The following is a 16736-nucleotide window of genomic DNA, read 5'->3' as shown; positions in this document are numbered from 1 at the left end:
CTGAGGGCAGGTGCAGATAGAGAGTGCTGGCTGCGACCCGGACCGCCTTCCTTACTTGGGTTTCTGTGGGAAGGAGACTGACGAGCAGCTGACTGGCAGTGGTTCCTGAGACTCTCTGGCTCCAGTTGCATTGAGACAGCGCTGGGAGGCCAGGAGAAGCGTGAGCCAGTGAAGTGGGCACGGAGACTGGCAGGAGCTGGGGCTTTAGAGGAGAGCTGAGGATGTGTGCAAGGGAGAGCCCCACCTCGACCAACGGGGGCGGGCCTGGAGGAGTGCTTTCCTGTGTCTGCCTCTGGCATTGCTTTGGATACCAGATGTTGACAGGGCTGTCACTGTCTCTACTTCAGCAGTCAAGCAGGGCAGGTACACGAGCAATAAAGCAGAAATAAGATTTGAGGTCAAAATGACAAGGTCCTTAAGGCATCTCAGACACCTATTTTGAGTCCTTTTAGCTTTTCCCCCAATTTGTCTTGCAACTTGAATTAAGTAGCTTCTTAGCACTTCTTGGAGTGACCTTTATAGCCTTCTGTGGTCCATGGTCCCTGTGTTGCCAATGCCTTGTGTTGAGTTTAGTCTTTGTAGGCTCTGGAGAAGAATTGGGTCTCCGTATTCTAGAGAAGATGCAGCCTGGACACTGCTGACGTTGGCGTCACAAGCGGGTGTCGACTCTGGTGCTTGTGTTGAGTACTCGGGAGGGATGGGAGGAGTCTTCAGAAGCAGAGGGTCCGTCTTGCTCTCCTCGAGTAGGAAGAGAAATTAGAAGAGAGGGTGGCGCTGCCCACTGGGGTCTGAGCTGTACCCTTCTTAGACAGTTTTTCTTTCTTTTCTTTCTTTTCTTTTTTGACTCTGGCCTTCCTAGGCGGGGAAGTGGCCAGGTGTCTTTTGATTCCACTGTTCAGGAAGACGAGGCTGTGGGAAGCACAGTGGCTGCGGGAAGCCAGCTCCGTGTCACTCCCAGTCCCAAGGATAGACACTTGGAGGGGTGAGGTCTCCGCTGTCAGCTTCCCAAGCCACCTGCTCTTCATCTTCAGTTTTGGAGGCAGACTGCTGGGCCTCGGTTTCTTGGTGACGTGGCTCAGGGACTGAGCTAGTCCTTGGCCCAAGGCCTGCAGGTCCTTGTGGCTCTTTGACACCATCTACAGTAGAAGTACTGGCTGGCTTGCTCACCTGCGGGCGGGGGCTCTTGCTTTCCGGAAGGAAGCTACGCAGGGGTCTGTGGACTGAAAGGCATAGTGATGTCTCAGCGACTGCAGGGACAGCCTCTGTCTGAGTTGCTGTTAGAGCCAGGAGGCCGGTTTCCTCCCAAGGACAGATGTCTGCCATGGTGCCCTTTGTTACGTTTCCTTCTGGATCTGTGACTTCCCACTGACACAGCTCTGCCATCCTGCTCCCTGCACCACTTGCCGCGTGAGGGCTGACTTGGACTTGGGCCGGGTCCAGAGCCTCTGGCTGGGGGAGGAGCCCCCCTGCTTGCATGCCTTCCCAAGGGCACATTGCTTCCTGCTGTCTGCCAAGTTCTGCAGCTGCTTTTGAAGAGTGGCCTTCAGATTCTACCTCCTGAAGGGATAGCTCTCCTCGCCCACGTGACCCTCTGTCTACCGCCTGTCCCAGTCCCCCTTCCTCTGCTGCGCCTTCTCTCGCCTCCCAAGGGCAGATCTCCGCTCTCTTGGCAGAGGGTGGCGCTTCGGCTTCCCAGGGACACACTTCTGCTGCCCTGCCTCCCACACTGCCCGCTGCCTCAGAAGCGCCTGTGCCTCCGTCGGCAGCACGTAGGCCTGGCCGTGGAGAGAGGCCCCTGCAACCTGGACTCTCCCGGGGAAGCACAGCTTCCTGCTTCCCGGAGTCTGCCGTCTCTGGCTTTTTCCGGACTGCCACACCTTTGGGCCCTGGTTTTTCTGATGCTTTCCCCTTCTCCTGAGAGTCCCCTTGTCCATCCTGTCTCGATGCATTTTTCTTAGGGAGTCTTTCAGCCCCCTCCCAGGGACAGATCTCAGTCTTGGCACCCATGTCAGGGTTACACGCGTCCAGCTCAGGTGCATCCCATGGACATATCTCAGCGGCCCTGCCCCTGGCGCTGGCCAGTGTCTGGGGGCTGCCCCCAGGTTGGTCAGGGTTGTCAGGGGGAGGGAAGGAGACAGACTGTAGTGCACTGCTCATTCTTTCCCCATCTTCAGGAGTGAGTGCTTCTGATTGGGTTGTATCTTCCCGGAGGGAGTCTGTCTTTGGGTCTTGTCTCAGGCCCCCCTTCTCTGTGGCTTCATCACTCACAGCCAAGGAGTGCCCCTGTGCCACCTGGCTGCTCCTGCTGCTGCACAAGTCTGAGGTGTCGGCCTGAGCAGGTGGTTCCCTCAGGTTCTTGTCCTCCCAAGGACAAACTGCTTCTTGCTTTCGACGTAGTTTTGCCTCTGGTTTTGATTCATCTTCTCCCAGGGAGGTGAGTCTCCCCGTTGCTGGAGTTTTCTCTCTCTGCACTGTTGATCCACTCCCCAGTCCCTCCCCAGTGGCTCCTTCATTCACCTCCCAGGGGCAGATCTCGGCTTTTTCACTGGTAGGAGCTTCTTCCACTTCCCAGGGACACACCTCGGGTGGCCTGCACCCCACACGGGCTGGACCCTGGAACCCAGCTTTCGGTCTGTCGGTGTCCAGAGAGTCTGAATGCTGACAGGAGCCCCCCGGACCCAAGCCCTCCCAGGGACAGGCCACCTCGCGCTCCAGGGCTGGTCTCTCTGGCTTCTTTGGAGCCGTAGCAGCCCTCTCCCTGGGTCCGGAATCTGCAGGAGGCTTTCCTGTATCACTGAGAGCTGTCCTGACGGCCTCAGTGCCCTGAGCCCCCTCCCCGACTGTGGCACCCACCTCCCAGGGGCAGATCGCGGCCTTCTCAGCAGCCAGGGTCTCTTCCAGGTCCCACGGGCAGATCTCAGCAGCTTTGCCTTCCACGCTGCCTGGCATCTGGAAAACGGCTTGTGCTCTCTCTGCGTCTTGGGGACCTGGTTGTGGGGGGCAGCTGCTGGGGTCCACGCTGTCCCAGGGGCAGACTGCTTCCTGCTTTCCCATCAGCCCCTCGGACTGTGCCCAGGCCCTGGCATCCTCGAGTCCTGCTTTCCCAGGCACTTTCTCCTCGTCCTTTGGAGATTCTCCTCTTGGTGCCTGTCCCGAGGTCCAGCCCTCTGTTCTGTCGTTACCCTCCCAGGGACAGACTTCTGCTTTGGCGGGCGCTGCCTCCTTTCCTTCTGGCTTGAGGTCTTCCCGTGGACACACGCGTGTCACTCCGCTGCCCTCACCGCTTTGGAGCTGGCCCCCAGCTGTGGGGGACGACCTGTCTGCACCTGGGCCAGGCTGTCCAGCGGCTACGCTGTCCCAGGGGCGCGGTGACTCCTGCCGTGGACTTGACGTCTGCCCAGTGTTCACAGTTCGATCCCCTGCCTCTCCTAAGCTCCCTTTTCCCTTCTCCCGGAGAGAGGCTCTACCTGTCCCCATCAGCTCATCCCCCAGCTCCCACGGGCAGGCCTCTGCCTTCCTGATGGCGGGAGCATCTCCTGCATCTCCTGCCTCCTGTGGCCGCACCTCAGCCATACGGCTGCCCGGACTCCGCGAGCCCTCTGGGCTGCTTGAGGCCTGGAGTGAGACCGCCAGGGGGCCCCGGAAATCAGTGCTCTCCCATGGACAGAAGGCCTCTAAGTCTCCAAAGGCTGCCCTCTTGGGACTTTTCTGCCGTTCCTGGGGGAGCTCCTTCACCACCCCCCGGGCTGGTGTCCTTGCCTCTCCTTCCTCACTTACCTCCCAGGGGCACCGCTCTGCCTTGGCTAGGTCAGCCGTGCAGCCCTCTGGGCCGGCGGCTTCCCCCTGCTGCCTAGCCTGCACGCTGCCCGCTGCCTCGGGCCTGCCCTTGGTTCCATCAGCCTCCACAAGGGATGACTGAGGGGAAAGACCGCCAGGGTCGGTGCTCTCCCAGGGACACACGGCCTCCTGCCCCCTGACCAGCCTCTCTGGCTTCTTCCGAGCAGTGGCAGCCACACCTTTGGGCTCTGTTTTTTCTGGGGCTGTCCGCCTGTCTTCCTGGTGGTCATTTAGATCTTGTCTCCCTGCCCTCCCGTCAGGGCCTCCTTCGCTCACCTCCCAGGGGCAGATTTGGGCCTTGCTGCTACTGTCCAGCTGACCTGTTTCTGACCCAGTGGCTTCCCAGGGACATACCTCAGCCGCCCTGCAGTCGGCACTGCCCAGGAGCCCAAGGCCAGCCTTGGGCGGCTCCTGCCACCCCACAGGGGCCTCTCTTGCCTGCTCAGTGTTTTTGTCCCCAAATACTTGCCTCAGGATGGCAGGCCCCGTTTTGCCTGCTCTGTCAACTCTCCGGTCCCCTAGCCCCTGGGCCGTCCTCTTGCCTCCGTCTTCCTGCTCCCTGCTGCCCTCTGGGCGACAGACTTGGAGCATTCTGCTGGTGTGAGCGTTCTGTTGGTTCTGCAGAGACTCCTCATCATCACAGGGAGCAAGAGCGGCCTGCTTACTCACCGCCCGGGGCCGGCCCGGCCTGGGAGACCTGGGGGGTCTGGGGGCTGCCCCCACGCCCTGCCCTGACGCTCTGCCCTTCTCCTTCTCGGGGCTGCCCTCCCCGCCCTCCTTCTCCTTGTACGTGCTCCGAGACCGCGTCAGAGCTTTAATGGCCAGGCCGAGGCTGCGCACGGAGCCCTGCTGAACAGGAGTCTTGAGGCTGTGGGATTTAGAGAAGATCTTGGGCCTGTCCCCATCCGCGTCGTCGGCTTCCCCCTGCAGAGGTCCGCCCTCCGTGTCCCTGTCATTCTCCCCAGCCCCCCTGTTCTCTACTGCCACAGAGAGGGCCCTCCAGAGCCTGGCTCGAGCTGGGGCAGGAGAGTGGCTGCCTCGCTCCGGCCCCGAGGGAGCTTCCGCGGCCACGTGCTCTTTCTTGACTGGCAGTTCTGCATTCTCCCAGGGGCAGATGAAGGTGAGGAGGCTGGGGCTTTGGGGAGGTGTTGGGACTGGCGCCAGGGCAGGTGGGGCCAGAGTTGGCATCAGAGCAGGAGCCAGGGTGGAGGTGGGAGACAGCATCCTTGGCTCTCCCAGGCAGGCCCCAGACAGGGCCAAGATGGGTGTGGAGACCTGATGCCGGATGGGTGGGTGAGGCAGCCTCCTCCCAGCCTCCTCATGAAGCTTCCCCGAGGTGTAAGAGCTGTCCACACTGCTGCTCTTGGCGGGGGAAGGCGGGGCCGACACAGGGGCTCCCCGAGCCCTCTCTAGCCTCCTGGCCGATGGCCTCCGCACGGGGCTCACCGTGGCCGCCTCTGCCTTCTTTCGCTCCTCTCGCTCCTTGGCCTGCCGGTAGGTCTCTTCCAGGTAGGCCTGGCTGGCCACGAGCAAGGCCTTTTCCCTGGAGCCAGCCGCGACGCTGAGCGACTTCTGCAGGGAGGGGGGCCGGGCCCTGGGGAGCCTCTCTCCCACCGTCAGGTTGTGGGCGCTGGCTGACCTGAAGCTCAGGGCAGGCGGCCCATGAGCCGGCTCCCGGCTCTCCAGCCGTGGGTCCTTCTTGGACAGGTTCCTCCTCGGCAGCGAGTCAAGGAGAGGAGGGTCCTGCTCCCTGTGCTGGTCATAGATGCTGTGCGACTTGCGCAGGGCCGGTGGCCCCTCCGGTTCCTGGAGGCTGGAGCTGAGGAGCCGGCGGCGGGAGGAGCCGGGCAGGCTGCTGAGGCCTGGGGAGCTGGAGTCCCGGGAGTGCTGGCGGGCCAGGGCCTCGGGGAACTCGGCCAGGTACCTTATGAAGGAGCGGCCCAGGCCCTGGCGGGAGCTGCCCCGCTTCTTGGGCAGGTGGGGGTTGTTGGCAGCCATTTCCTTGGTCTTGTGGACCTCTAGCTGGGCGTAGAGCTTCTTCAGCTCGTCCTGCAGGGGCAGGAGGGAAGAGGGGAACAGAGCTGCCGTGGGGTGGAGGGCTGAGCCGGCACTGTACCCCTCCCCTCGGCCCTGCTCAGACCATTTCCTCCCTGCGGTCTCTTTCCCATCAGCCAGTGTTCCCTGCTTCTAAAATGCTCAGAATTCACCTCTCCCTTCCTGCAACACCTGGTTCCTGCCAACCCGGCTCCAAGCCAGCTCCGCTGAGCGCTGAGGATGCAGGAGGCTCTCCCTTCTGCGGGGCCCCGGGCTCTGCTGGGGCAGGGTTTGAGGCGGCTGACCCCTCGTGTGCCTCAAGGTGTCTTTTTGGCCTCCCTGAGTCTCTGCATTTTCTAGAAACTGATGGTACCTGGCTGACCAGTGTTCACGTCCTTAAGAGGATCAGACAGGATTCATGGGACCAGTGCACTGGACAAGTGCTGATTCAGGTGCAGATGATGGAACAAACAGGACTTTGAAAGTCTCTTATGCTGTGCATTGCTGGCCAGGGTCCCCACACGGGAGCAGATGGCCGTATGTTCCCCAAAGTGGAGGGCTGAAATGGTGTTGCCATGGGAAGTGCGGCCACACTTCTGGCTCCCCAGCTGGATTGAGAGCTCAGCTCACAGCCTTTCCCCAGGGGTGGGGCTGGGGAGCAGAAGGGAGGGCAGGCGGAGCTCAGAGGGTGAGGGGGATACAAGGGGGCACAGAGGCCGAGGAGATGGGATCAGGAAGGAACGGCGAGATGTGGAGTCTCCTTTCCGAAGCCGTAAATGGTACAGGTGTGGAGGGCTCCCTGGTAGAGGTGGAGGAGATGGACAAAGGGGCTCCCAAAGGTTCCTGTGCCTCTGTTTTTGTAGAACAAGGGCTCAGGGGCTGGTGTTGTGATGCAGCAGATTAAGCTACCTCTTGCAATGCTGGCATCCCCTATCAGAGTGCCAGTTCAAGTCCTGGTGCTCCACGTCCAATCCAGCTCCCACCCTGGGAAACAGCAAATGATGGCCCAAGTGCCTGGGCCCCTGAACCTGCATGGGAGACCTGGATAGAGACCTGGCTGCTGACTTTGGCCTGGACCAGCCCTTGGCCATTGCAGGTATTTGGGGAATAAAGCAGTGGGTGGAAAAAGTCTCTCCCACCCACTCCCCCACACACCGCCTTTCCCTCTCTCCCTCTCACTCTGCCTCTCAAATAAATAAATAAATCTTCAAAAACAAAACAAGGGCTTAGACCACCATGTCTCCTTATTTACTCCCCATTGAGCCTCCTCTTGGGCTGGAAGGATGCCCATCAGCAGGGGGGAAAAAAAAGAGTAAGCAAGACTCAGGAAGAACTGCCTTTCTCTAAGACCTGCCAGGTCCAGGGACAGGGGATCCTAGCATGAAGTGCTGGTGGCTGTTGGTGCCTGAATGAGCCAACCCCACCCACAGCTGGCCCAGGGTCACCAACTGAAGTGCTTTGCTGGGGGCTGAGCGTTTGCTTAACACCCGCTTCCCCCTGATGAGGACATGAAGGGTTAGGGCTTCCTTCTCAGCTCTGCGTCTCACTTGCAGGGTAGCCTGGGATTCTGGGATCTGGATCCAGGCTCATGGAGTCTTTCCATTTGGGTGCTACAGGGCCTCCTTTGATTAGAGTCAGAGAATCAGCTTAGGGCAGTGGTGAGGAAGGGAGAGGGCGGGTCTGGGAGAGAGGGAGAGCCGGGGTCCTGCAGCAGCACCCAGCCCTAGTGTCAGGGTAGCCAGCACCCAAAGGAGCCAGGGAGGGCAGCACTTACCCGGATGTCTCCAGGGTCCAGGCTGCGCTCGCTCCAAGCTGAGGCGATGCTGCTGTCCAGGTAGGAACCCGAGCGCTGCAGGTCTAGCTCTTCCTCGTAGACCTCTTCCAAGATCTCCTCCCGGGGAGGAGCCCCCGGCTTCCGGAACTGACCAGGCGGGTTTGAGTAGGAAAAAGACTTGCCCTGGCTCCCTCCCCTCTCCTGCTCTCACGTGCCCTGGGGCATATGTCTCCTCTTTCTGAATCTTCACCCCCTTCTCTGGAATTTTGGGGCCCCACAGACCAGCGTGGTCCCAACTCCTGTGCCCACAGTCCCTGCCTGAGTCCTTCAGCTCCCCCACCTCTCTCTAATGGCCTCTGGCTGGATTTTCCTGCTGTGGTAGAAGGATGCTGCCCCACCACCCCCAATCCCTAGCTCTTATTTCCCTTGCACAGGCACAGGAAGCAGAAATAGCAGCTCACCCCAACCCCTACCAAGTCAGATCCTTGCTTGGGGCTCCCCTCCCGCAGAGCCCACTCGCCCCTAGCACCTCTGCCATCCTCATCCTGACCTGGAGAGGGCTCTGTGGGGTGGCAGCAGCTCCACAGAGGCCCTTAGGGAGGGGCTGGGGGCTGCTCACATGCAGGCGTGGGAAGGACCTACCTTAGGGATGAAGATCAGAGCCAGCGTGGTAGTGACTGTGCTGTGGGTGTGGAAGAAGAAGAGGAGGAGGGTCCAGTCCGGGTGCAGGGAGGGAACCAGCAAAAACCTGTGGGTGGGGTGGGCAGGAGTCAGAGGTGAGAGCCAGCCCCCCCACCTCCCCTGCCTGCCTTCTTCCTGCCCTCTCCAGGATGTAGTGGGAGGAGTCCCGGGCAGGTGGGGCTGTGCTCACCTGGCTGTGTGGAAGGCGGCCGAGAGCAGCAGCTCATTGTGCAGGGCGATGCCCATGTAGCGCGGCTCGTGGAAGGCTGAGGGCACGGCACGGGTGGCATAGCACAGGAAGCTGCCCCAGCACAGGAGCAGCAGCTCAGCTGTGGGAGACCGGGAGGGAGAGCGGCACCACTTCAGCAGCCAGTGCCGCTTCTCTGCAGGGCGTGCCAGGTGTCCTGGGCCCGGGGCTCTGGGGACAAGGCAGGAGAACCAGGACAAGAGGACACCCGGAAGGGCAGCGCCAGGGGCCAGAGTGAGGCTGGGCTCGGGGGAAGCAGCTCACCCACAACCATGATGTAGTCCCAGCGGTCATGGTGGCAGAGGTAGAAGTGGCGGCCGGTGGGAGTGTGGCCTCGGGTCACCAGAGGTGTCTGCTGGGGCCCCCGCTCCAGGACGCCCGCTGTCCACACGGCCAAGAAGCCCAGTACAAGCAGCAGGAGCAGCCCGAGGCGCCGCAGCAGCCGCCCGCTGCTCAGGTGCGGGCCCCGCTGGGCCGTTCGAGACAGGAACAGCTGGAGCACTCTGCAGGAGGCCCCAAGAGAGGCCCTGGCCTCTGTCTGCTGCTGCCCTCCCCTCCGCACATGGGCCTATCCTCCCATCCTGCCCACGGAGGTCTGCCTCATCTTACCCCGAAAAGTTACATGGAGGGGAAGGCTAGCGTGATGGAGGCAGGTCTTGGGGGCACGGGGCACCGGAGCTGGCAAGGGTCTGCTATGAAAATCTCCATTCCGCGGATGAGCTGGGGCGGCCTGCTGCAAGCAGAGGGAGCTTGCACCCGTGCCCTACCTGTAAAGCTTGAGGATGATGGTGCCGTAGACGATGGCGAAGCCCAGCAGCCGGACCCAGCGAAGCGCGATGCAGCGGAACACACTGGCCTTGAAGTACAGGATGAAGACCTGGAGGGAAGAGGGCAGGAGAGCTGCGTTCCACTGTGCTGGTGTGAGGCGCGGGTCTGTGCTGTGCAGCCTGCATCACCTCCGGAGAGGTCGGCAGCCTGCCCTGCATCTCCGCGCGGTGTGTCTCAGAGCTCAGGGGCCAGCCTGCCCCTCGTGGGCATGAGTAGAAGCAAGGAGGCCCCAAGAGGGCAGAGAAGAGGGAGGGTCCTGGGGCGGGGGGCGGGCAGCTACAGGCTGTAGGGAATCCTGGGAGGTAGGACCAGCCTCTGGCCACAGACTCACAGGAAAGTAGAGCAGCAGGGATCCAAAAAGGATGGTTTCCAGGAGGACAACTCCAGATGCCCGGATCCTCTGTGAATGCAGGGACCAGAGAGGCAGGTGAGCAGAGCAGGGGAGCACAGAGCCGGAACAGTGCGCCAGGTCTCAGGCCTGTCCTCAGGGTCACTCAGTGACCTGGTCTGACCTAGCTTTACCCACAATGCTAGCTCTGCCCTGTCTGTCCACAGCCATGCCCCGACTCCCACCCTGCCCCTAGCTCCACTGGCACTAAGCCTGGTTGAGACCAAGGGTTCCTGTGGCTCCCCCTCCTCCATTCCAGTCCCGTTTCTCTCCCAGTCCCACCCCTGGCCTTGCTGCAGACCTGGGCTCACATCAGAGGTTGCTGGAGCTGAATAGGATCTTATGCCTTCCCCCAAGCTTAGGGTCAAACTGCCTCCCAGTCTGGGAGAAGACGCCCATCTCTGCCCAGTAAATAGCCAGTTAATGTTTGAGCCTGGCTCGGATGTCACGTTCTCCTGCAAGTCCCTCCGATGCCCTGCCAGGCAGGATGACTGGGTCCCTTCTCTGAGCGCCCACCCAGCACCTGACAGAGCCCTCCATCATGCCCCTGTCTCACGTGCTGTCATTTTTTTTTGTACATTTCTGCTTCCTCCACCAAGCCGGGAGCTCCCTGAGGGTCAAGATCACATAGGCAGTTTTTTGCTTCTCGTCCTCAACTTGCACTGGTTGAATCCCATTCAGTGGCCTAATTTAAGAGGTCTAAAGTGGAGAAGTCACTTGCCTAATGTCACATACTGAATTTGCTTTAGAACCCAGACCAGCACCCTGAGTTCTAGTCTTAGGTTGTCTCATATCTCCCGTTGAGATGGGCAGGACATGTGCGCGGGGGGGGGGGGGGGTAGGGAGGGTACGTGGGGCCTTCCTTGCCTTGCTCCAGCGGCAGCGGTAGGAGATCAGCATGCTCAGGAAGACGGCCAGCATGCAGCAGGCCTGGCAGGCCAGCACTGCTGCCCGCAGCGCCAGGGCCTCCTCCGCCAGGCACGGTGTGGCATCTATGCAGCTGGTGCAGCCCTCGGGACACGGCTGGCACCGCAGCAGCCTCTCTGGGGACTGGAATTGCCCGGCAGGGTAGGTGGCAGTCTCCTCTAACCCTACAAAGAACAAGAGGGGTGCAGGGAGAGGCATGGCTGGGGCATCCTATGTCCCAGCCATCTCTCCTGATGAATACCACAACTCCCTCCCTGCCTTCCTAGGATCTGTGGCCCCAGGGCTACAAGGGAGTGGGCACCTGCCGGGGAGACAGTAAGAGGAAGAGGTGATGCCAGGCTAGGGCTCATTGGAAGGTTAATGTGCACCACACCTGCACAAGACAGGCTCGTTCTTGGAAGGCACAGACGCCCCCCGACTGGACACCCCTTGCCCTTGCAACATCTTCTTGACCTCTGCCTTTGCCCCACAGGTTTCCACCCCCCATGGTCTCACGGCAACTTCCTTTCCTCCCCAGATGCACCCAACCACCCTGGCCTGCAAAACACCTGCCTGGCCCTCGCCACCCTGGCATACCCCTGGCGTGACTTGCCCCGTAGAATCCAGGTCGGCAACGGCAGAGATAGCGGCCAAGGACAAAGCCCTGGTTCTCCAGGGGGACACACTGTGGGGATGACAAACACGACAGGTGTTTACAGGGGGCTTTCTCTGGAAGAGCTCCCCTCCTGGGGAGAGTGGGCATGCCCGTCTCCCTCCCTTTCTGTGGCACAGAGTCCCCGCTGGGGAATCCCACCGGAAGCCCTCCCGAGTCTTTGGGAAGCCTTCCCTCTGTGGAAACCGTCCCCGTCCCCTGCTGTTGCTTCTGCGGGGGCACTCTGTCCGGCCACACCTTGTGTGCTGCCTTCTGTTTCAAAGGGTCCCCATCAACCTCCTTCTTTGGCATGTGGGGGGGTTGAAAAGGCCCCCGTGGAGGAGCAGCTTCCTCTGTCAGGGGCCATCTGGCTTGGCGCAGGGCTGCTTTCCCCGGCCCTAATGCCAGGCTAATGCCACACTGGTGGGATGCCAAGGCCAGCCCTTTATTCCACCTCCACCCACTGATGTCTGCCCAGCAGGAGAGAAAGCAGAACTCAGAGCCAGGCGGGGAAGATGAGATGCGGGGGAGGTCAGCTCTGTCGGAGTGGCTGGGAACAGACACCAAGGAGGCAGAGGGAGGAGATAACCCTGGGCGAGTCTACAGCCAGCCCTGACTTGCCCGGAAGGTTGGAGTGTGACGGCCCAGCTCTCTCTCACACGGACCCCTGGATGGTACTCCATTCCTGCTTCAGTCTGTATGGTCAGCCAAATGTGTACCCAGAGAAGTAGGCTGGGTTAGAAAGTGGACGGACACCGGAGGGCAGTGGAGGATGGCTCAGGTGATTGGGCGCCTGCACCCGTGTGGGGGACCAGGAGAAGCACCTGGCTCCTGCCTTCGGATCGGTGCAGTGCCGGCCGTAGCAGCCATTTGGGGGGTGAACCAACGGAAGGAAGACCTTTCTGTCTTTCGCTCTCACTGTCTAACTCTACCTGTCAAATAAGTAAAAAGAAAGAGAAAGAAAGGAAGGAAGGAAGGAAGGAAGGAAGGAAGGAAGGAAGGAAGGAAGGAAGGAAGAAAGAAAGAAAGAAAGAAAGAAAGAAAGAAAGAAAGAAAGAAAGAAAGAAAGAAAGAAAGAAAGAAGGAAGGAAGGAAAGAAAGAAAGAAAGAAAGAAAGAAAGAAAGAAAGAAAGAAAGAAAGAAAGAGAGAGAGAGAAAGTAGATGGGACAGCAGTGCAGCAGCGGGAGCCTTCTCCACCCCTGGACATATGCTCCCTAAAGAGCAGCAGGGCCACCTGTGTGCACGGAGCGACCTGCCTGCCCACCGAGTGTGCGGTCAGTATAACCGTGGTGCGGAGGCATTCACCGGCATCCAGTCCTGGGCTTGCAGGATCTGTCACCAGGCCTCACCTGCTACCGGGGCCTCTATTTCATCTGCATCTGGCCTGGGGTCCCTCCCTTGCACCAGTCCCAGACCCTGCAAGTTCCTCCTGGGGGTAGATGGCTCCCATCCCTAAGAGGAAGCCCATTGGTGGAGCACCTTTTGTGGGCCAAGAGGAGCCCAGAGCTGCAGAATGTGGCCGAGGGGAAAGATAGAGGGTGATTATGGAGACTCAGGGGGTGGGCCTGGGTTGGGAGCTAGAGCTGCCTTGGGTAGGGACGGGAGGCTGGAGGGGTGGGCTGTATATGGTCTCACTTTTTTTTTTTTTTTTGATAGGCAGAGTGGACAGTGAGAGAGAGAAAGACAGAGAGAAAGGTCTTCCTTTTGCTGTTGGTTCACCCTCCAATGGCCGCCGTGGCTGGCGCACCACGCTGATCCAAAGGCAGGAGCCAGGTGCTTATCCTAGTCTCCCATGGGGTGCAGGGCCCAAGCACTTGGGCCATCCTCCACTTCCTTCCTGGGCCATAGCAGAGAGCTGGCCTGGAAGAGGGGCAACCGGGACAGAATCCGGCGCCCCGACCGAGACTAGAACCTGGTGTGCCGGTGCCGCAAGGCGGAGGATTAGCGTAGTGAGCCACGGCGCCGGCCCGGTCTCACTTTTAAAAAACGGGGTTTCCCGCCTCTTCCACTGCAAGGGCTCCCCTGAAGCCCTGAGATGCTAGGGTGGCTCTGCCAGCTGCTCCCGGGACCTGGGTGGTGGCAGTGATGGGAAGAGGGGAGGCAGGCAGGACGCTCGTGGTCCCTCATCCTCCTTCTCTGTACCTGGGTGCTGTTGAGATCACACAGGTGTGTGTTGGAGTACCAGCCTGGGCCGCTTGCACACTGGTCGATGTCCACCCTCTGCAGATCGATGTCCATCTGCACCTGCCCCCTAGGGCAGTGAATTGGCAGTGAGGGGCACAGTGATGGTTGCCAAGGTGGGCGTTTAGGGCAACAAATACAATTCTTACATACTTGAGCACGGCAAGTGCAGAGCAGGGCACCTGAGCATTTCCACTCCTCCAGTGCTCCTGACCCCCCTCACTGTCTCTGGGGCAACCTCATACGGGTTGTCCTTCTACCCCTCAGCTTTTCAGCATCTTATCCATTCTGGTTTCTATCAATGGGAGGGACCCTACCGAGAAATGTGGGAGCCAGGGTTCTGAGGATCAGTCGGAAGGGACTTTCACTGCCCCACTGCAGGTACACACAACACAGCTCAGCTGTCGGCCAGCGCGTCTGTGCCGATCAGCCGGGGGGACGTGGAAGAGGGGAGCACTGCTCCCGAGCTCCCCAGCCCCTGCAGGCTGCCTGCAGCATGGGTACACGGTGCCAGAAAAGCAACCTGCTGAAGGCCTCAGCTGCTGCCCCTTCCCAAAGAAGCTTCCAGTCCTCTTTTCTCTGGCTGAGTGAGGGGGCAGTTATCTAAGGCACATCACAAGCTCCTGGGTCAGGACAGGCAGGACAGATGCAAAATACAGCATTGGGAGTGCCACCGGGGACCCAGCCAGCTCCAGCTCCTGGAAACAAAGAGCGCTGGTTCCAGTCCCCCCACCTCCCAATAATTATCCTTCCTCTGCTAGCTCTCAGTGCTAGGGACCAGCACGCTTGACTCCTGGGCTGCCTGCCTGGGGCAAGGACTGTCACTGTCATCCACATTAAGCCCTGCCCAGCTTCTTACACTGCCCACTCCTCAGACCTGGGGCCCAAGACCTTTGCCTGGCTACACCCACACGTTTGTACACATCTGTACACACCCCCTATGTACTCCTGCCGGCAGGTGCATGCCCACTTTTGCTTGCACGTGCTCACAGACGCCCATTCCTGTGCTCAAGAGCATAAATACAGACCCCCACACCAACACTTGTCCATGCACTGACTCATACATTGTAGGTGCACCCATGTCTATATGCCTTAACCAATAGCTACAGTCTCAGAGCCAAAGGCGAGCACATACAGCTGTGTCCCTCAGACAGACACATGTATGTGCCAAATGGCCCAAGCACAGCTGCCCCTCTCACCGTCGCGTGCCCACAAGGCATCAAGTCCTGCCCACTTACCTGGCCTCTGGGCTGAGGTCTGGCTTGAGTCCATAGAAGGTGGCCGAGAGTGTGATCAGCCAACCGGGACGGAGCCGGCCCTCCTGGCATTCCAGGAAGGGAGGAGACAGCCTCACCTGCTGAATGTCCCCCACATACCCATCCCCCTGTGGCCACTTGGGGCTGCCAAGGCTCCCCAGGTCATTGGTCAGCACCCGCTTCTGCAGGGCAGGGGTGTCCAGGTCCCCGGCTGGGCTCTCCTGCACCCTGTAGCCAGACAAGTCCTTAAGGACGGTTTCCTCTCCCATCCGGGTGGCCTGCAAGGCCAGCTGTAGGTGGCTGGCCCCTGGTGGAGGGTTGAAGGTCAGCGAGGCACGGTAAGCTCGCGGGTCTCCCTCCGCCACGCTGCGTACCAGAGCCTGGTACCACTCCACGTCCTCCTCCACGCTGGACTCACGGATGTCGTTGGCCTGCAGCAGCATGTTGAGGAAGTTGGCAGCTTGGGTGAGGGTGCTGGCTGCGTGGTGTAGCACCTGGGGGAGCCCCGGGCTGGCTCCTGCACCACCTGCTTCATAGCGCTCACTGCAGTTAGCTCCCAACAGCTGCCGGGCGTCCCCAGAGTGGAGAAAAGCCAGCGCTGCCTCAGCCCCCTCTGGGGGCAGCCACATAGGCCCAGACCCCGGCGGGGCCTGAGAGGGCAGAGAGCGGAGTGGCCGTGGGCCCCCCAGAGCCCAGCCGCAGAGGAAGTAGCAGCCCAGCAGCCTCCACACAGGAGGCAGCAGGACCACTGCCCTGGCATCCATCCTCGGGGCAGCTCTCAAGGTCCAGGCTGCCTGGGGGATTCGGTGACTCGAGAAAGCCCAGGAAGAGGTGGCCGTCATCTGGGGGCTGCCTGCCTCCACGCCGCCTCTCCTGCCTCCCCCTCCTCTTCCCTCCCTCTCTCTCACGCTCGCCTGTTTTCTCTTTTCTCTAACGTCATCAGCCAGCTCTGGATGTCGTTATGAGGGCCCTGCCCCTCCCCTCTCAGTGTGGCCCCCACCTCAAACCCTCTTAATCCTGGCAACCACTCTGTCCTCCCCCCACTCTGATCCAGTGTCTGCACTCCCTCCACCCCCCACCCCGCATCTGCTCCAGGGAGAGGGAGAGAGAGGAGGAAAGGACCAGTGGTGCTCCTCCCCCCTCCCTCCCTCTGCCCTTTGCTCCATTAGGAGAGATGGGCAAATCCAGCATGGGTGCCATAGCAACCACAGATGAGCCTGTGCCCCTCTCCCCAACCCTCTGCTCCTGCAGCTCCCTGGCAGTGGTTGCAACAGGCATGAAGAAGGATCAGGCTCCCCTTCCTGGCCCGCTGCTCTGGACGCCTGCACCCCCCTGGCACCTTGCTGCTCAACTAGAATTTGAGAGTGGGCATGGTGAGGGTATAACCAGGGTCACTCTTTGTACAGACTGGGGCAGCTTATAAAGTGTTTATTGTGTGCTCTACTGCAATGAGTCTTCCCCACCTCGTGGTGAGTGTGCCTATCCCCACTTCACAGATGCAGACCCTGAGGCTCAGGGAGTCACTCTGAGTTGACAAAGCCAGACCATTGACTCCCCTACACCACCTGCTGTCATTTAAACAAGATCTGACTCCCATATTTTTGTGGACTTTATTATTATTTAAGATTTATTTATTTTATTTGAAAGAGAGAGAAAAATTGATCTTCCACCCGCTGGTTTACTCCCTCCCTAAATGGCTGCAATAGCCAGAGCAGGGTCAAGATCCAAGCCCGGAGCCAGGAGCTTCATCTGAGCCTCCCGTGTGGGTGCAGAGGCACAAGCACTTGGGCCATCTTATGCTGCTTTCCCAGGTGCATCAGCAGGGTGCTGGATCGCAAGTGGAGCAGCCAGGACTTGAACAGGTAGCCATACGGAATGCAGCTGTCACAGGGGGTGCCTTAACCCTCTATGCCACAATGCCAGGACACTCATGTGGACTTTAAACCCTAAG

General features: G+C 60.2%; 1 protein-coding gene across 1 annotated transcript; it reads right to left on the bottom strand.

Annotated features, from left to right (window-relative positions):
- Window positions 1-948: 948 nt before the first annotated feature.
- On the bottom strand, window positions 949-15549 carry GPR179 (G protein-coupled receptor 179). Its single transcript, XM_062175207.1, has 11 exons — window positions 14768-15549; window positions 13491-13599; window positions 11293-11380; window positions 10657-10880; window positions 9733-9801; window positions 9341-9450; window positions 8838-9076; window positions 8517-8655; window positions 8288-8393; window positions 7646-7792; window positions 949-5886 (listed from the first exon to the last, which is right to left on the bottom strand). Exons 1-11 carry the CDS (start codon window positions 15547-15549, stop codon window positions 949-951), a joined length of 6951 nt encoding a protein of 2316 aa, XP_062031191.1.
- Window positions 15550-16736: the final 1187 nt, after the last annotated feature.

The sequence above is a fragment of the Lepus europaeus genome, chromosome 18 (genome assembly GCF_033115175.1).
Source record: "Lepus europaeus isolate LE1 chromosome 18, mLepTim1.pri, whole genome shotgun sequence".
In the NCBI taxonomy this organism is placed as follows: domain Eukaryota; kingdom Metazoa; phylum Chordata; class Mammalia; order Lagomorpha; family Leporidae; genus Lepus; species Lepus europaeus.
The sequence above is the reverse complement of the archived record's forward strand: the minus strand, read 5'-3'. Positions and strand labels throughout refer to the sequence as shown.